The 19725-nt window shown below is 40.1% G+C and overlaps 1 protein-coding gene across 2 annotated transcripts in view; it reads right to left on the bottom strand.

Moving 5' to 3' along the window:
- The window catches only part of prkdc (protein kinase, DNA-activated, catalytic subunit), a 42662-nt gene that overhangs the window by 13903 nt on the left and 9034 nt on the right, over positions 1–19725 (bottom strand). The window contains exons 19-62 of one of the 2 annotated variants that reach the window (XM_047803102.1): positions 19530–19610; positions 18421–18540; positions 18151–18310; positions 17889–17995; positions 17231–17321; positions 16889–17052; positions 16540–16692; positions 16034–16141; positions 14450–14676; positions 13980–14074; positions 13791–13890; positions 13536–13669; positions 13168–13398; positions 12230–12459; positions 11925–12133; positions 11685–11817; positions 11436–11594; positions 11138–11341; positions 10633–10821; positions 10372–10476; positions 9947–10114; positions 9118–9245; positions 8810–9017; positions 8552–8730; positions 7747–7915; positions 7495–7560; positions 7326–7389; positions 6204–6352; positions 5977–6111; positions 5747–5866; positions 5490–5633; positions 4981–5132; positions 4469–4600; positions 3972–4083; positions 3728–3855; positions 3485–3634; positions 2761–2934; positions 2527–2625; positions 2167–2377; positions 1883–2075; positions 1251–1454; positions 1012–1127; positions 789–920; positions 531–710 (exon numbers count right to left, since the gene is read on the bottom strand). In XM_047803102.1, the coding sequence (XP_047659058.1) occupies positions 531–710; positions 789–920; positions 1012–1127; positions 1251–1454; positions 1883–2075; positions 2167–2377; positions 2527–2625; positions 2761–2934; positions 3485–3634; positions 3728–3855; positions 3972–4083; positions 4469–4600; positions 4981–5132; positions 5490–5633; positions 5747–5866; positions 5977–6111; positions 6204–6352; positions 7326–7389; positions 7495–7560; positions 7747–7915; positions 8552–8730; positions 8810–9017; positions 9118–9245; positions 9947–10114; positions 10372–10476; positions 10633–10821; positions 11138–11341; positions 11436–11594; positions 11685–11817; positions 11925–12133; positions 12230–12459; positions 13168–13398; positions 13536–13669; positions 13791–13890; positions 13980–14074; positions 14450–14676; positions 16034–16141; positions 16540–16692; positions 16889–17052; positions 17231–17321; positions 17889–17995; positions 18151–18310; positions 18421–18540; positions 19530–19610 (6513 nt within the window). Of the gene's footprint in view, positions 1–530; positions 711–788; positions 921–1011; positions 1128–1250; positions 1455–1882; positions 2076–2166; positions 2378–2526; positions 2626–2760; positions 2935–3484; positions 3635–3727; positions 3856–3971; positions 4084–4468; positions 4601–4980; positions 5133–5489; positions 5634–5746; positions 5867–5976; positions 6115–6203; positions 6353–7325; positions 7390–7494; positions 7561–7746; positions 7916–8551; positions 8731–8809; positions 9018–9117; positions 9246–9946; positions 10115–10371; positions 10477–10632; positions 10822–11137; positions 11342–11435; positions 11595–11684; positions 11818–11924; positions 12134–12229; positions 12460–13167; positions 13399–13535; positions 13670–13790; positions 13891–13979; positions 14075–14449; positions 14677–16033; positions 16142–16539; positions 16693–16888; positions 17053–17230; positions 17322–17888; positions 17996–18150; positions 18311–18420; positions 18541–19529; positions 19611–19725 lie in introns of both variants that reach the window. The other variant, XM_027169097.2, reaches the window with a different exon arrangement.

The following is a 19725-nucleotide window of genomic DNA, read 5'->3' as shown; positions in this document are numbered from 1 at the left end:
AAAAGATGTTTTTTTAAACTAATCTTGATCTAATCCACAGTGACAAATATTTTCAGAGACTGCATCTAATACATTAATACAACTAAACACAATAGAACAGAATAGCTAATCAAAAGAAAGATACTATAAATTTAAACATATACGTTTAAGTGCTTTGCTTCTGTATTAAAATGATATTACATAAGAACAGCTTTGCTATTCTCCATCATGCACGTATTAAAAACTGCCCCTAGATTTCCATTCTAAGTCATTTTGCCTTTAGGATTAGGATTTAAAAGTTCTTCACTGTTGTAATTTCTCATATTCTCGATATGAAGAATGCAGATTTCATTGAAAAACACAGGATTTTTTTTTTAATATAAGGAGGATTGCCAATCTCTGTGAAAACTGTGCTCTCGTGTCAGTTCCACCTACAGTCAGTTCTCAATCAAACCTCACAAATATACTGAATTTAGAATCTACTTATTATTTAACCAGAGTGTAAGCTGAATTATCCTGATACTTATTTCTAAATTACACCTTCAACATACCTGCACACAAGCAATAAATGGTGGGAAGTATGTTGTGCTTTTGTACAGGAGGTTGTTCATGTCGTGCAGTAAATTGTTCAGTATTCCCTCCCTCTCTTTAAAGGACTTGTTTCGCTCCATCTCCACCAGCACGCCAGAAAACAGGGAGCTGAACAGATGTTTAGCAAGAGTGGAGTCTCTCTGTGGAGGTCAGAGACAGATGATCAATACAAAACACACAGAAAGAATGCTTAATTTCCATTAAAGAGAAGTTGTTACCTGTGCAAGGGCCTGTAAGGGTGCAATAAGACTGCTGTACTGGATCTGTACGTCAGGCAGGTCTCCAACCCTGTAGCTACGGTACAAGGTCACTTGAGCCTCTCGTTGTATTTTCTGGGTGGCTCTTTTTTCCTGATTAACACAGAAATGTGAGCTGCGGCTGCAGAATAAAAAAAACGGTGTATAGACACATATCAGCAACAAATCAGTGTGAGATTTCTACCCTTTGAGTTCTTTGTGATTGGATTTCCCTCTTGGCAAACTTTATGTTTTCTTTCTCTTTGTCCTTTAGGAACCGTCGCCTCAGTCTTAGGATATCAGCCCGTCTTTCCCGTTCAGCTGCACAGAAATAAATATATGTACGTTTCTTTCGTTGAAGTATAAACAGTGACATGTTGATAATTCCAAAATAGTGATAGCTTGACATAAGGAACTTTGGGACCTCTGGAAGAGCCAACGTACCTGCACTTCGACTGTCTGTCTCATCAGTAGGATTTGTCAGACGCTTAGAGCCAAAGTTGGCACCTGCAACTCGCCAAGATGCGAGTCTCTCAGCTCTCTTCTTCTCGAACACCAGCAGAGAGGTCTCAGACTCAGAGGACAGGGTGTAGTCTGCTAGCGTGTCCACACTACTTCCGGTTAACCAATTATACACTGAAAGCCGACCTGAAAACACAACCAAATTAATTAGGGACAAAAGTAGACCTTAAGCTTAAGTGCATGCTTGTGAAGGCCAGGGAAAACCAGCAGGATGTTGATGTGGGCGAAGGGGGAAAATAAATAAATAAATAGATAGATAGATAGATAAAAAATAGATAGATAGATAAATAAATAGACAAACAAACAAACACTTTTTTTTAAAAAAAAATTGTACTTTAATATTAGGAAAAGAAAAAAAAAAGATTCATGTTGCATTTATTTTGCTTATATGGAACAATAAAGTTTGCATCAGCTCAGAAGTCAGTTTAACCAACACAACAGGAAAAAAAAAAAACGGTTAAAGTGATCACAACATTAACAACCCAAATACTACAATTATGTATGAAAAATCCATCCTGAATTAAACAGATTGGCAAAACTATAGAGAAAATCACCTGCACCAGGTGCCTGAGTCTGGGAAAACTCCAGAGAGGCTTGGGTGGCTCGGATCTGGCCCTTCATACTGGCTGGCTGCATTTCTGCACTGTCTGCCCGCTGTGTGCCAGCTGCCTGGGTCACTTGTGTCTCCATGAACATAGGAGTGAGCACCGTGCTCCTCAGACGCCAGTTAGAGTCAATCGTGTAATCCTGGCGATAACACAAAAAAAAAAAATACAAAACTGAATAAACAATGACAGCGTATTTCTAAAATGCAAATGGGATACACGCAAAGGCTTGCCTGAAATTTGCACTCTGAGAGCGGGAACTCAAACATGTTGCGTGTGTAGTCGGGACTCTGACTGGTCATTTCCAGCAGCAAGTCTGTAGCCAGGCTAAGGAAGCGCTCCTCAATGCGGGCTGAGTAGAGAGAGTTCAGCACCATCAGCAGTCGCTCCAGCGTAGCAGGAGATAAACGCTTCTCGTGACTCCAGAAATTTCGTACGTACAGCCTTAGAAACACAACATGCATTATGGATCGTCAGAATAAATTCGTCCCATAATTTCACAACAGTATGATTGATGATAGTATGAGTACTAATCCGAAAGTCATCAGTGTGTTTCTGTAGAGTTTGGTAGAGTTTGTGTGTACAGGACTCACTGTAGGCCCTGGTTTTCATCTGTCAGCCCTTGGAGAAGTGTTTCCTTGGCCTCGTTTAACACCTCCACACATGTGCTATCTTCTCTGCTCTCAGTATCACTGTTAATGCACAATTACAGGATCCCAAGAAAGGAAATAGATTCAAAATAAACACTCGATACAAACACAAGTAGAAAAGCGCTGGTGGAATATTGCTGAAGCCATAGAAGAGGAGCGGGAGGGAAAAGATGCTACCTGTAATTGTCCTGAATCCACATGAGAATGTCATACATTCTCTCTCTGCATGCAGGAGAGGGGTGAGAGACAAAAGCATTGACTGCCCCCAAAATTTCCTTCATCTCCTCAGGCTTCAGAATGGCTAGGATCTTATGGACGATGTCCAGACACACTCGCTGCCTCGCCTCATCTCTAAGAAAACAAAGGATATAGTAATAATCCACTCAAGGAAGCCATGCAACTCAATGGGGCATTCTGTAATAGAAAAATCGTCAATGATAATGTGGTCTGATACACCACAGCATGAAGCAGAGGGCCATTAGCACCACAGTGCTTATTATATTCCTTTAACAACACATCCCAACGTGTTTAGTTTAATAAACAAAAGATTTTTATATATTGTTCACGTTCAACATTGTCGTTTCTTTTCCTTATGTTAAAGGAGATAATACGATACGAAGTCGAGTGTGTGCCATGAACATGTAATTGTGTAACATGTAATCTGGAGCTCTTATTGTGTATCACTGTAAAGCTTATGAAAAAAAGGCTCATTTGCTATATTATAATACATGATTACTGTTTTATTCTGGGCAGAATCATGATGGCTGGGCATCAAAGATATCTAGATTCATATCTATATTCATATAAACACCCGATGCTGTAGCGGTGAGGGATCTACATTACTTGATGCTCCTCCGTGCCGTCGGTTCCTCATTACAGTGCCACTGAAACATGCACAAACCTGTGGGCCATCGTCTGAGTGAAGCCTTTGGTCTTGAGGTGGAGGAAAATGTCAGGGATGACATCCGCACGACTCAGAACACACTCCAGGCAGTACGTTTTCAGCATGCCGTGTAGTTTTGGCAGCAGGTAGAAAACAGCACTCACAAATCTAACATAGATACACACATTTTCAATCAAGATTCTAAAACGGACCGAGCCGATCACAGATAAAAACAAGCAATGGATGTCCTGGGTAACTTACCGATCCATCATAAATGGGAAGTGCTTACAGAGTTTGCACAGGCAAATAATAAATTTGTCATCCAGGTCCTTCTTCTTCAACTCCATCAGTTTGGTCACAGTTGCATTTAAAAGTGGATCCTTATTTTGCTACATGAAGACAAAAAAACAAACAAAAACACAATATGTGCTTCATCACTGCATGAAAAACAAAAATGACAGTCCGAGTGGCCAAGCTGAAGTTAGTGAAAATAATTTACACATACACTTTCCTTGTCAGTCATGTACTTCAGGATTAACCCGATGATCTCTGCTGCAGCGGAGTAAACTTCTTTATATCTGATAAAGGACAGATTGTTGGCCAGACACTGGAAGTACCTGCAAAATCGGATTGGATGAAAGCATACTTTAGGACCTCTTTAGCTTAGCTTGAGGAAGAAACACAAGTGAAATGAATGGAATGAAGCAGGAGTTAATATCATACTCCAAGGTTTAAGGGGTGTGCTCGTGATTGATCCCATTCTAAATGGCATCTACTTTCTTTATGTTCGAAGGCAAACCCCACCATTGCCAAATAAAAACAAATAACTTAACTGGAGTATCAGACTGCTTTGAGGTGGTACTGGTTAATGCCCCGCGTACACTTATTTTATGACCCAAAGGAGAGTGATGAAATTAGTAATCGACTAAGAAGAGCTGAATTTTACAAAGGAAATGTGTCTTTAGTTACATCTATACCCTTTAGCTGAGGACTTTAGGGTACCTGTCATGTTCAATGCCACAGGCAGGGTCATAAGGGGGAAGATCATTGGCTAGTACTATTCCTAAGAGCTGCAACCCAACAGAGTTGTCTTTGCTGTTAGGGTCCTTTCCAGAGTAGTAATCAAATATCAAACTGCAAAAGAAGGAAAGAAAACAAACAAATAATTAAAAAAAAACAATCTTTACAGTGAAGGAACGATGCATAGGAACCAAAGTCTGAATACAAAGTGGGGAGTGGTATTAACACATACAACAATGTATACTGTACATAAGGGGTACATCTTAATCAGCTCCGTTCATTCAGGATATCGTGTACAGGAGTTCAGGCAGCAACAAGAGTAACAAGTTTCAGTGCACTGGAAGGATTTTACAGACCTTCTTGACTCCCTGATCTCTGACTATAGTTTACTATTGCATTGCTAACCAGTTTCTTCAGTCTTCAGCACTTGTGAGAGGTGCAATTTGAGATTTACAGACAAAAAAAAGTTGAATTTAGTACGTGTTATTCCATACTTGTATGGTATGTGTAGACAGTCTTTCCAGCACTCTACTATGGTGCGAATTATCTCCAGATTGTGCCGAAATACTGCTCTTTTGGTGTGGAAACAGTTTTTCATTAGAAACTCCATTAGACGATTGGCCAAGACCTCATCTCTGGTGTTACCCTGAAAAACAACAGAAATGGGGACATAAAACAGACACCACATTAAGCCAGACACATAAAGCCTAAAAAGTAAGGTAATGTTGTTCTAGAACACACCAGCGTTTTAATTAACATAAACTCTAATCGCTATAAAGGCTGCACAAATACATTTCTATATACACGCCCACTAACAGAAACACCTGTAGGACAAGTCACTTTTTTGATTACCTAATCAGCCAGTCACATGGCAACATAGATGCTACCACGTTTCTGTAGTTTATGTATGCGATTCATGCATATGTGCATTTTTAAAACCGATGAGTTTAGCAACTGCTCTTACATTATCCCAAGGCTTAAGTGAAGGTTTTTACTCTCATACCTTTGGAGTGGCAACACTAGTCCAGGAGAGGAGAGTGACCACTATATCCACCACCATAAAGTGAATGCCCTCTCCACCATTGTTACCAGAAACCACCAGCTGTAACATTGGACCCAGCCAGTGCCGAGCGTAGGGACGGAATACCTGTGTAAAACAAAACGAGCATGACAGTGAGCTGAGAACTAACAAATAAAAATCACATCTCGAGCTCTGCTAAAAATTCGCTCCCACGTATGGAAAAGAATAAGAGCAGTCACCTCCTCGGTATTGATGATGAGCTTGGCTATGAACAGTCGAACGTTCAGTGAAGTGGATGGATTACCAAGCTTCCCATGCAGATATTTCATCCAGGGAGGAAGATCACTTGGTATTACTCCCTAAAAAAAAAAAAGGAAAGAATACTCTTCTATCTGAAGCCCGGATACTGAGCTTAAGTTCAGTATTTGAATAGGAGTCCTGGAATAAACAAAGGACATTCTCAACATACGTCCTCTATTTTTGGGGTGATGTTGTTTCTCTGCATGTGGCGGAACAGGGCAGTCATAGTGACCATGCACTCGTGCTGATTCAGCTCATCCATCTCCAACTCAACACTCTCATCCTGAGACAGAACCTCCACATGCTTCTAATAAAGAGAATATTAACTCCTTAAAAGTGTGAATACACAATACAGTGACATGAAACACAAAAGGACTCTCTCTAGGTTTAACCCACCCTTGCCCTACTAGTCTTGCTATGGCCTGAGGGATTCTGGGAGTTGTAGGAGAAGCTCTGGACTCCTGTAGAGAAGTCAAACTGACTCATCTCCTCACTGAGACTACTGTCTGCCATGTAGGACTGGGAAGACAGGTATACCGGTCCATCTGGCAGAGAGAAAAAGATAAAAATGGAGCATTTATGGGGGAATATAAGGTGTGCAATTAAACTAAGCACAAACAAAAAACATAAGCAAAAGAGTTTGTTGTACAAACTGCTGCAGATTGTTATTTCTGTTACTACACGGGTTGGACAAAACAATATGAAATAATGAGATATGAAATATGTAAGATCTCTATTTATAAAGGGTGCTGGACCATCATTTGCATGTAATACAGCTTCTAACCTTCTTGGATTAGATTCATACAAATTCTGAATATCTTCTAATGGAATTTTGTACAATTCATTCTAGCAAATTATCTTCTAGTTGCTTCAGGGAGGTTGGAGCAGGAAACCTGCTTTTCATGCTTCCTTCCAAAATTTCCCACACTGGTTTGATGACATTCAGGTCAGGTGATCGAGCTGGCCAGTACAGATGTTGAACTTCATACTGGTGCTCCTCAAACCAAGACTGGACTGTTCTGGTTGTGTGTATGGGGTGCATTATCATCTTGGAAAACAGCGTCATTGTTCGGAAACAATATCTGGACTATAGGATGCACCTGATCACCTAGAATTTCCAAATACTTGCTGAAAGTGACAACCATGTAGGCGATTGATGGGGCCAGTAGAACAACAAGAGAGTGGATTAGACAGTCCACGTTGTTTCCCCCACAATCTGTCCCCTTTGAAAGTCTGACATGTCACCCATTTCAATAAGGTCTTAAACTAACTGCTGAGCACAGCTTGTTATATACTGGCATGCAACCTAGAAAATATATAGCAACAAAAAAATAAATAAATGATAATCACAACATTTATTTTTTCACAGTAGCCTATACAAATATTAACAACCCCTCTAATAATAGGTGTTCAAATTATTTTGTCCAACCCCTGTATTTGAATAAGGGGCAACTGTCAATGCAGGCAATGACAGTTATTAATAAGATGTAAGCAGTAAGCCTTGACTCGACATCTCACCTCCATTTTCTCCACTCACTTCCTTTCTGATCATTACATATTTCCGCTTTCTTTCGATTGGAAACTGTCGAAACAAATTACGACATGGATTACAATTCAAATCAAATCACAGTCACTCCAAAGCTGACAAAACAAAAACAACTAAAAGCCAAGTAAATTAATTACTTACGTCAATCTCTATGGGAAAATTGTATGTCCTCTTTGTGTCAATGAGGTTGTCAAAAATAAACTGATTCTGTGGGTGGGGGTGGGGGTGGGGGTAGAAGAGTATACTATGACAAACAAATATTTAGAGTTACCCGTATAGTAAAAATACGAAACAGTACCGTCTACTCAAGACTTCTAAGATCCTAAAAAAACTAGCTCAAGATCAGGTATTGTGTTGTCCAATTTCTGACACAATGGTCAACTCGGAGCACACCTTCTCAGGTTTCTCGGTGAAGAGGAAACCCAGGTAGAACTTGGTCTCGTTGAAGCAGCAGCTGATGAGAGCGATGGCACAGTTGTAAGCAGCACAATGATAATGCCTCCTCAACTCAAGCAAAAGCTGCTCTCCTGCCATGTTCTCAGTGAAAGCCTCAAAACATGACCTGCAACACAGACAACGTAAAAAGCAGCTACAAACATCTGCATGGAAGTGCGATTATCCCTCTCACTCTTACTGCCAGTTCTCATTAAACAGAGAATTTAAAATACGTGAACACAAAAAATAATCTGCTCCATTTTCTTTTATTTAGTGTCTAAAACAATATCGATGGGGGAGCACGGTGGCTTAGTGGTTAGCACGTTTGCCTCACACCTCCAGGGTTGGGGTTTCGATTCCCACCTCCACCTTGTGTGTGCGGAGTTTGCATGTTCTCCCCGTGCCTCGGGGGTTTCCTCCGGGTACTCCGGTTTCCTCCCCCGGTCCAAAGACATGCATGGTAGGTCGATTGGCATCTCTGGAAAATTGTCCGTAGTGTGTGATTGCGTGAGTAAATGAGTGTGTGTGTGCCCTGCGATTGGTTGGCACTCCGTCCAGGGTGTATCCTGCCTTGATGCCCGATGACGCCTGACAGGCTCCCCGTGACCCGAGAAGTTCGCATAAGCGGTAGAAAATGAATGAATGAACAATATCGATTGTTTTTATTTGGTTGTTATTTTAATCCGACATTAGCATATTATATATGTAATAAAAAATAGGAGTGAAAATGCCATTAGTTATTTATGAACACTGCTTTACTTACTTGAGCAGGGTCTTGGATAACTCGTTCCCCTCTGTCTTGATAGGGCCGCAATAGGCCTGGTTGATGGCAGAATCTTTAGAGTAAATTTCCTCTTTTGGCAGACGAGAGTAAAGCAATTCCAACAGCTTACAGCAGCCGATCTTCATGATGATTTGACTCTCGAACGCAGACTCGACAGACTGAAAAGATATTGCAAAATAAAAACAAGGACTGTTCTGTAATGCAATGTTTGCTCACGATCGTAAAGGCATTACTCACTTTTGTGAAGCGTGCCTGTAGAGAAGTCATGATGTTAGCCACGTTGGTGATGAAAAACTGAGACAGAGCTTTAGCACTACAGTGAGTGGCCAGTGGAACCAGCACTCTGTCCAGCAAGCCCAGAAGCATGGAGTTCAGAGGAACATCTTTGTCCTGGAACATCTGATAAATGGTGCAGAGAAGAAGAACTTGCACTTCACAAGATGAGCTGTTAGAGAATATTTACAGTCAGGAACTGTAGATATGAGAGAGTTCTCCACAGATTGCAGGATATGGGCAAATCATGGAAATGTTTCTCTTTCTCTTACTGTTGTGCGAGTCTCTGGAAGCAAGTCTGAAAGAGGTCTTCCATGATGTGTTTTTTGTCACGACAAAGTACTTTACTCATTAGTTTCAACAGGAGAGGACTCTGTGATAGCTCCAAGGCATCTAAAAACTGAAAGCAGGAATAAACATCAATACATTCGAATTTCTGGAATCATGCCTGATGCCTACTGTACAAGCTTGTGGGGGCAGATTTATGAGCTAGGTTTGAAAAATTTGTTTTGTGCCTGAAAAAATTAGGTCGGCTGACCTGAGGTCAGTGCCTGAATATATACTAAATGACCAGGTTTTTCCATCAATGGATTTTTTTAATTCCTTGATACCACAAGCATACTTTATGGAGCATGGTGGAATACACCAGGCTCAAAATAGGCACAAGACATCATTTTCACACATGGATTGGCCACCAAAGAATGAAGACATTATCCCTATTAAGAATCTGAGACGTGCTGGAGGAGACTGTACCCGATGATCTGACTCTTGCATCATCAATATAAGATCTTGATGAGGAACTAATGCAGTTCTGTACGAAAATAAACGTGACGTTGTAATCATAAAACAATGCCACAGAGAATGCATGCTCTCAGATCACAGACAAACATATACATACTGTGTTTATATCCTACTTATTTAACTACATAAATACTTATCCACATACTAGTTATATATAGTATAACCCACATACTAGGATATATATATATTTTATTAGTTCTGTTCTGCCCTTTTTTTACTTTTTTGAGAATTACAGAAAATATGCCTATAAATGAATAATAATTCCTGGCACATTCCTGGCAACCGTTTACATTCTTTCACCTTACGGACGCAGTCCATATAGTTGTTGCACTGGAGAGAACCACGAGGGAACTCGTCTGACTGCATTGGGAAATGAGCAGCCACTAAAGTCTGCAGACCCCTTTGCAGTTCTTCCAACGGACCACTGGGTAACGTAGTGAAAAAGGGCAGCATGATCAGTGCCTGGCTCTGTGGGGTTTCAAAAAAGGACATTTATCAATTTTTAAAAGTTACTTTAAATATTAAAGTTTAAATACTTTCATAATAAACATGAAAACTATCTATAATAGACAAGAAATATTTTTTTGTAAGTGTAACGTCACTCCAAGTCTTTACTTTAAGTCACATGACCATTGCATACACATGCAGAACTATACAGCTTGGAATGACAAAATAATAAAAAAAAAAATTTAAGATAAAAAAAAAAATGAGAAGAAAATCACTACCTTCAGATTTAAGGGCAGAGTTGTATCTGTGATGAGGGTGGTAAAGGTGCCAAAAACAGCAGTAAAAGCTGGGTGACAAGTATTCGTGCTAACTGAAGAGTCGATCTATGGACAATAAGAGAACAAAAAAATCCAAACCAGAATTGACAGAACTATTAGCATAGTTACAGAAAGTATGCAAGCATGTAATTATTTTTATAAAATATTTTATTTTTAAAGTGTCTAAAAGCAGCATCGCGTGCACTGACGCATTTCTGATACCTGCAGAACTTTGGAAAGCAGTGTAAGAGTTGAGGTTTTGCTTTCAGGTGAAGAGGAGGGACCTGTCCACCAGGGTTTCAACAAGTCCCACTGCTTCAGTACTTGCTCTGCTAATCGTGAGCCTTGAGTCTTTCTGACAGAACGTTCACGGAAACTGTGATCCAACATGCCATTGAGGAGGACGCTAACCTGGGAAACAACAGGCACTTTGTTATGTCTTCTACAAACATACACCGAAAGGCAGAGAATAAAAGAATTCACTCGGTTGCAAGGAACAACAAGCTGACACAAAAGTCATAAAACCTTATTAAGATGAGATGAGGAAGGGGCAGGACTTTCAAGGGTGTTAATTAGTACTGATAATACCTCATGCAAATATGCATTTAGACTGAAAACTTTTCCAGTGATCTTATCCATTAAGGATGTAGAAATCAGGTTATATGGATGAAGGAAACAAGCAAGGTATAATTTCACCGAGTCTGATAATCCTTCCAGGAAATCTTACCATGTTGGGACTCTGTGTGGCTGCATTAAGCAGCAGAGGCACCGAATGGTCCAGCTTCAGCAAAAGCTCTGCATTGGTGGTGTTTTGGAAAAGGCTGTAGAAATATTCTCCATGGGAAAAGCTGAGGAAATGAGGATTCAAGCTGCCAGTCAGAGGCACTGACAGTGTGATTGAGTTGAGTAGCAGATCTACCAACTGCTCTGTCTGTGTGATAAAAACAAGAAGTTATTTCGTTGTTGCAGGTGATCTGCACGGATATTCTGCTGTAATAACATCCAAATATGCATACTGTACTTGCCTGATCACCCAGTGAGAAAGCCAGCTGCACAAGACCATTAGCTAGCTTCCTGCTACCTACATCCATGGAGGGGAGGGACTTCCTGTCCCCTCCAGGTGCGATGCCTTTGTAAACTGCCATGAGAAGTCTGGATCCTACAGAGCTATGGTCAGCCTGATCCTGGACCAAAAAAAAATATGCTAAGGGTAAAAATATAAACAGCACAATGTGAATATAAACTGAACAAAATCAAGTTGGAGAACAGGCTACCTGGTTTTGTAGGACAGAGCTCAGAATCCCACTCTGGTGAAGCTGTTTACAGGCTGAGAGTAAGAGCTCTAGCTTGGCATGACTGTCACGAGTGTCTGGATCATACAGATCTACTGCACACAACTCTTCCACACTGTTCAGGCAACATGAAGCAGAATTTATACTGGGCTAAATCAAGTTTAAACTTAAGTATTATTATTGTTATTAGTCGTGTTAGTAGTAGTAGTAGTAGTATCAGACCTCTGGGCAGTTATCTTCTTCCTAATGGCATTCTCCAGATCAGTCCTGTAGGGTGTTGCAGCCAGAGCCTTCAACAGCGGTACACACACCTCAGGCAACCGAGTCATCACCTCCAAATCGGCCATATTGAAGCCAATAGAAGAGGGTTCACATACAGTCATGCTGACCAATATGAAGAAGGTGGCACTGAAAAAGTCCTTTTCCAGTAGCTGGAATGAGAATTTCAGACAACGCATGACAAGTTGTTTTTGTTTTTTTCATCCCGTTTTATACCATCAAATGCATCATTGTAATAAACATCAAACCTTCCAGACATCCTCCTGGCATTTGAGCAGCACCATGGTGGAGAACTCCAGCAGGCGCACTATGATGGTGCACTTGCTGTAGTTGTACAGCTCTTGCTCACGAGGGCTAAAGTGTGACCAAGTCGAGTCAGCCACCCTGAAACAGGCCCTGGCAGAATTCAGGTCTTCCAACGCCAGTTCGGTGAGGAAGAAACGGAGGGCTGGCAGGAATTGGGACTCCTCACCAGAGTCTGGTGAAAAGCAATAGAAACAAACAAGCATATATAGTGAAGCAGCTGATAATATAAGAATGAGTTTAAGACCATGTTCCATAATTACTGAAATTTATTTTTTTCAATACTTCTATTAGGTGTGTAAACTAGTCCATGGATAAATATTCTACGTACAGAACATACACATTTAAGTTGTGCCTAATGTGTGAGGACATTATTCTTTAAATTATTTACTGTGGCATATTAAATAACCCGAAAATAACCCGGCAGAGAGAGTGTTCAGTGGGCATGTCTGACATTAGCCTCTGTCGTTACCTCTGCCTCGATTTCTAGGTGTTGAATGTCGTCTTCCGGTGAAACGGAGATAAACCTTTCACGGTACAACACACAGTACTACAAAAACACATTTGTATTACTATAGTATTACTCATTGAGTTCATTTATTGATAAAAATATCCCCTCGGCCAGCTGCCCCAGCAGGTTCCGCTATAATAGTTGCCTGGGTTACGCATGTATGTGTGGGGCGGAGCTATCAAAACAGGGTTTTAACCATTTGGGTTAGGGGCGTGTTTGTTTTGGTGATTTCAAATATCAACATTGGCTTTCAAACATCGTGCACCCCACCTTTAAGCCCCTGTGAATTGGCTGTTAGTACAAAAACACAGATTGATCTGAAAACATTGTTTCATTATTATAACGTGATTCTTTTTGGCTACCTGGACCTACCCAGAATTCTTTGAGGCTGCATGAGACGGAGGCTGGTGAAGGTGTTGTAGCAGTCAAGGACAGCCAGTAAAAGATCCATCCACTGGAGGGTGGCCCGGACACTGAAAGGGGCTTCCACTTCTCTCAAAGTGGGTTGGCCTAGCAAGCCTCCTCCTTCCAGACGTTTGATTAAAAATTTCTGACCTTCGTTTTTAACCTGCTTGTCTATCCACTGTGCTGCAGTAGTCTTATCTGAGCATGAAGGTAAATAAATTAAAGTGAGTCTCAAATCTCTTACAATTCCCTTACAAATCAACAATCTCAAATAAAGATATAATCCTGTGGAAGTATAAAATTACTCTTCATCAGTGTGCAAGACTTTCAGCTACCTGGCAGCAGTGGGACAAACTCGTAGAAGAGTTCAAGACATTTGTGACGGCATTCGGTCTGCGGACGTCCGCATTGGGTCAGCAGCCACATGACCATGTTGCTGAGACTCAGAGACTGGTCTGGAGGGAAACCCCTATGGACCGTAAATAAACGTTGTCTGCTTAACACTTCCCACACAGCTGGGTTACATTTTCAACTTATCAAGTACCAATCATTCAACATAAACAAATGGGCTGCAGCCACACGTCTTATACCTTGGTATGCGTCTCTTGGTGTTCTGATTAAGCGAGTCTGCCTTGTGTTTAATTATCCTTTTGAGATGGTCTAAAGCACTGCAGCACTGCTGTACAGTTCCTGTAAGGATCAGACCAAAGCACCATAATCATTTACACATAATCAAATCAATTATGCTAAACGTAAAAAAAAAGGGAATGGTCTCTTACCCAGTGATTTTTCATCAGTGTGCGCTAAAGCCAAGCTCTCTATAAACACCACTAGCACCTCAAATACAAACTGCTGCACAAGAGAGTTTTCCTCTCTGAAAGAGAAAAAGACAAAAATTATACAAAAATCTTCCACACAAAGCTATATGCTTTAGATTCACTATTATGCTAAACCCTATTATGCTAAAATCCCTAAACCAGTGTTTTCTGTATATTGCATTTGGTACAAATAATGGGAGCTGTGAGAGGCAAAAATCAGGACTAGGTCCCTTATGACCTGCTTGGGAAACCCGGCCCTTATAAATGCACTGTGGTTAACGCACAGATAAAATTTCTACTTATTATTCAAAATACTTTTTTCATGTAAATAGAAACATCTCAGCACAAGTGGCTTCTTCCACAGTTAAAAAAATAATAATAATCAAACCACTAAATAATGGTCTCAAGCTACTATTGAAGCATATGCACACCTGAAGTGTCTGTAGATGTTGTTAAATGCCAGTGCAGCTCCGAGTCTCTTGAAGACATTGGGATGCAGGGCAAGACTATAGATGCGCTTGAACAAGGACTTGATGTTGGCTGGGCTGTTTTTCTGCTGCTCAGGGGAGGTCTGTTTGATCGACCACTTCACAAACTCCTGAATGCAGCGGCCACTGAAGTCCCTCAGGGTGCTGTCGAGTGGATCCACCACGCCATCCTGGATATCAAAACAGTCACAGCCAAGGTTTACAGCATAAAATATTCTTATTCTTAGTAAATAAACCAAATAACTACTATTGATCAACATATATGGATGTTCTCATGTAAAAAAAATATTATGAACTCTGGGTTTTTAAAATAAACAACATTTTCAATAACAGCTTGTACCTATCTGTTTTATTCCTCTCTTACTACAGCGACTTACTATTACATTTTTCGTTAATTTATGACAACGCAACACACTTTTTGTTCATTTATAGTTGGCGAAAGACCGCCAAAAAATAAATTCCTGTTGTTCCTGTATACTTACTGTATAGCAGTATACACAGTATAGTGTATTTTGTAATATACTTTGCAATATTGCTAAATAAATCTTCACCATATCCACGATTGAATCTTTTTATATAGGTGTTCACCAGGGGCGGTTCTAGGATTTCATCTTTAGAGGGGTTTTAGCCCTCAGTGAGAATTTAACACAAGAAGAGTTCTATTTTATATGACTACATAGTAAGCCAAAAGTTATGGCATTATTAAATGGCAAAAGTGGACACCAAAATTTTATGCATGATGTAATGATGACAGTCTTGAACCAAATCAGTTCATGTATGTGTGCATTCTCTACAAACAGTGTGTCCAATGAATGCAGTCATTAATAAAAAAAAAAAAATCCATTGAATGGATTGTTTGCATTAATATTTTGTTTGTGCTATCAACTCTGGTAATAACAATAGTGAAATTTCACTGCTTTTGGTTGCTGTCTTTACGGTTTTCCGCCAATTAACATTATAGATAAACGCCTCCAGCTCTGACTGACTCTGAGCTTCTCCATTCAAATAAAGCAGACAGCTGATGACACACTTTTGAAAGACTACAACACACACGCATAAAAGCAAAGTAAAAAAAAAATCGCTCTTGGATCAAACTGATAAAAATTTTCTTTCCCATTGACGACATGTCCTGCATTTTAACGTAATTTTGTTGTTTATTTATGAAAGTAAAAATTATACTTTTAGTTTTAGGGTAGCTGAGATCACAGACAGGGGGCCACCCTAAAAAAGGCCTAGAACCGCCCCTGGTGTTCACCATGTCCCTGTTAATGTAAACCTTGCAGCCGGAACTACAGGCAGTCTAATTTCCTATTAAAGAAAAATTATCAGCAGCTTCAGTCTGATAAGAACTCAACAGCACTGTTATAAATTAGCATGACTAATAATGACTAATAATGGTCCAGAAATGTAGCTGTTACATTATCAAGCTCATGAATAAATATTAAGAAAATAATAAGAATAATGAATCGTTTCATGATCCTTTTCCATACCTTTAAACAAACAAAAAATAGCTTCAGTGATATTTACCAGAATGGCTTCCAGCACTGCTACTGTGTCCTGACTCTCAAATTTTTTGTTGTTGGTAAACCAGTGGATTAGTTGCATCACCAGGGGCTCAAACAGCTGCCTTGTCACCTGAGAGAAGTGAGCATATACAAATAAGAATGCTTAAACTCATACGACAGAATTCGTTCCGTTTATCCACTTTTATCCACTTTTCCATTTTTTGTACAGCTCCATTTAATCCATTTATCCACTTTGTGTACAGCTTCTCCTACACAGGGTTACTGGGTACCTGGTGTCTATCCCAGCGGACACCATCAACCCAATTCAGGGCATGATTTCATACATGGGCGATTCAGAGATACCACTCAGCCTACAAAACATGTCTTTAGCCCTGGAAGGAAGTCAGAGTACCCAAAGAAAACCCCCAAAGTATGGCTAGAATGAAGCACAGGAGATCATTAAACCCCCAACCCCAGGTGTGAGGTAAAAGTGCTAACCATTTTTCACCAAGTGCTCGTCATACAGACCTGATCTACATCACAGGCCAGGCGTAGCAGCACGGGGAAGACCCGTTTGTGCAGATTGTACATTGGTGGAGATGACTTCTCGCCCTCTGCCATCTGAGCTCCTCTCCCCACCATATATACCACCAGGCTGTGAAGAAGCTCACACGCTGCCACCTAGACCCACAGAGGAAAGATTGACCACCATCATTCTTAATGATTCCATATAAAACTGTAAAATTATACCATTTTTAAAAAACCTGGCCATAATTCGGTTGAATTATAATTTAGATGAATACCCTTGCGTAATATTATATGCCTTTACAATTATATGTATAATTATATAACTATGAATGTAATACGAATGACATACTTTAGTTTGCCTGTCACTAGAGGAGAGAGCAAGCTCTGTGATTCTCGGCAGGAAGGGATCCAGGTAGATGACAGGCTTAATATCCTTGAATGGCACGGCGAAGCTAAGCCTTTTCTCACTGTCCCATGCTACAAACCGTCTCATCATGTCCTCTGCAGAAATGGCTGAAAAAATGACAACAGGCAATGTTAATACTCCTAAAACGAGCAATCTTCAAAAAATTCCTGCAGTGTGCACAGTAGTAATCTACAATAGTTATATTTTTCACGATAAAGATACCATCCTGAAGTTTAAAATGTTCCTGAACCTTAGGAAACTTTTTATTTCCGGAAAACAGCTCACCTGTAACCAAACTTCTGTTCAGTTGTCCTCCGAGGTGGCCTAAAAGTCGCACCACTCGCCGTCGTACTGCAGCGATGGGAGACTCGTCTCCCTGCGAGACCACAAATTAACCAGCAGATCAGCATTCTGGCCACAAACGTCCATTTTGCTCAAACAAACACAATAATATATTGTATGTCCTACACCACCTTATTACAGAGACAGTAAGTATGAATTAATAATGGAACGAATGAATAAATTGGGACACAGTGGAATTCTTTTCTTCTGATATCCCAACCGAAGAGCAGCTATGATACAATGCTCCCTGCTCCCAGGGTGCTAAGGGCCTTGCTCAAGGGCCCAACAGATTGATACCCCGATGCTTCAATCAGCAACCCAGGCTACACTACATGTGCCAGCACTGCACAACAATAAGTATGTAGATGTAGCTATAGTGAACCAACTAGTGAATAAAAAGTAGTTATTGAGTATTACTTATGGAGACAGTACTAAGGTAGTGTTCCTAGCATTCCTGGATTTAAATGCTAATCTTCTACATTCACTACATATTACATAGGATTTACGTCACTTTTACATATATAAGATTTTATTAACGTCAATTTAACTTAAACTGAAACTTAATGTGCCTTATGAAATTGTCTGTGATTTGGTACATTACCACGGGCAGGTGTTTAGACTTCTGCAGGAGCCTCATCATAACTCTGCCGTATCCTTTCGCAGTGCCCGAAGACACAAACCTAACGTTCATACTGCTCTCATCCTTATCTGATATGGGAAAGATTTCAAGAAAGATTTATCTATTGAAATGAACACAGAGAATGGAACTTGTAACAAAACAAGGAATAGGAAGGACATGGTATAGGCTGCGTTTGTGCTGGAATTAGAACCTACACATGACGATTAAGTGAAAATGTTCTCACCATTGCTGGTGCCTGTTTTTAGGTAGCCATCCAGATGGGGTAGTATGTCCACATAGTAGGGCTGAATGATGGAGGAAGAGATGCAGGAGGACCATGATTCCAGAGCGTTCAGTGCTGCGGTGGCCAAAGGAGCGTGGCTTAGACCCAGCCGCAGAGCAGCCTAACACACACACACACACACACAAACACATGCTATTCTTTTCCAAGTGGTTCATTTGGGATTATTTCTCTTACTTAAATGTAGAAATCCAAGAATTATTTTGTTCTAACCTGGAGCGCAGGGATGTACGCTTTGATGTCCAAAGCCACCATGTCAGGATGCAGTGACAGCACAAAAGTCAGACATGCAGCCAGAAGCTCATCTTTATACTGTTTAATACGCATACACACCTGTGGGGAAAGCCGGTTTATTTAACATAACTCCTTCCTCAAGTTTTAGACCAAGAAAAAAAAAGGAAAGAGTGAAGGGATTGGAAAGAAAAATATTGCTTAGTGCCAAGTTTCAATAACATAAGTTGACCAAATTAAGAATTCTGAAAAAAAGACTAATTGCAAAATAGTCCTATTTTACCCAACAGCCCCATGTTGATGACAATCACACGTTTAGGCCATCCTTAAAAATATTTTGGTTTGCAGTAACAGTAAAAAAAGAGTACAATTTTGGTGATGGTGATTACGTAGGTATGACTTTAAACAAATTTGCATATCGTGACGTCACTGACTGGGTCTTTCTTTAAGCCGTGCCTTTGGGCGCATCATTGCAAACCTTGTTTTGATGCTGGACACAGTTTTCCCAGAACTTCGTGCCAAGTTAAAGCGGTGTATTAGATGGATTATGGTGCCCGAACCCGTTAATATTATTTTATTGCTTTTGTATTAGTTGTTTGAAGAGTAAAAAAAAAAAAAAAAAAGGTCGGTCTTAAAGCAAATTTACAACCGGCAAGTCGGTCGGACTTAAAGCAAAATAAATAAATAAATAAATAAATAAAGTTGAGTCGGCCCTAAATTGACAGGGTCGTTCGGGTTACGGCAAACAAGAATATTTTTAAGGATGGCCTTAATGTACTTTTTTTTTAACCTGTAAATCAGTCTGTAAAAATAATGCAGAGTTATTTATATGCACATCATTGGCCTTCCTTTCTTATATGAGTTGATTGTGCACGATTAGTCCTCCCTGTTGCTCTTGTGTTGTGACACCAAATTTTCCCTTGGGGTTTAATACTGTACCAAAAGTAGTTTCTACTCACTACTCTACTCCAACTACTGTCAACTGATAGATTAAGTAAGATTTCAGGAAATACGTTAAGTTGGAAGCAAAGAATAAAGAGGAGGAAGAGGGAAAAAACCAAAAAACAACAACAACAAAAAAAAAACCACACCTCCTTGCCAAACTTTGAGACAAGTGCAAAACAGGCACTTCTAGCCTGAGAGCCATCACTGTTGCTTTTGGGGCCTTGACCCTGGGGAAAAAAAAAAACAACAATGTATAAAGTTGTAAAAATAATCTGGTGAGATTTTAGATAAGCATACTGCGTAATTGTGATGTAAACTCGAATGGCTTTAATAATATGGCAG

The sequence above is a fragment of the Tachysurus fulvidraco genome, chromosome 1 (assembly GCF_022655615.1).
Source record: "Tachysurus fulvidraco isolate hzauxx_2018 chromosome 1, HZAU_PFXX_2.0, whole genome shotgun sequence".
Taxonomy (NCBI): Eukaryota; Metazoa; Chordata; class Actinopteri; order Siluriformes; family Bagridae; genus Tachysurus; species Tachysurus fulvidraco.
The sequence above is the reverse complement of the archived record's forward strand: the minus strand, read 5'-3'. Positions and strand labels throughout refer to the sequence as shown.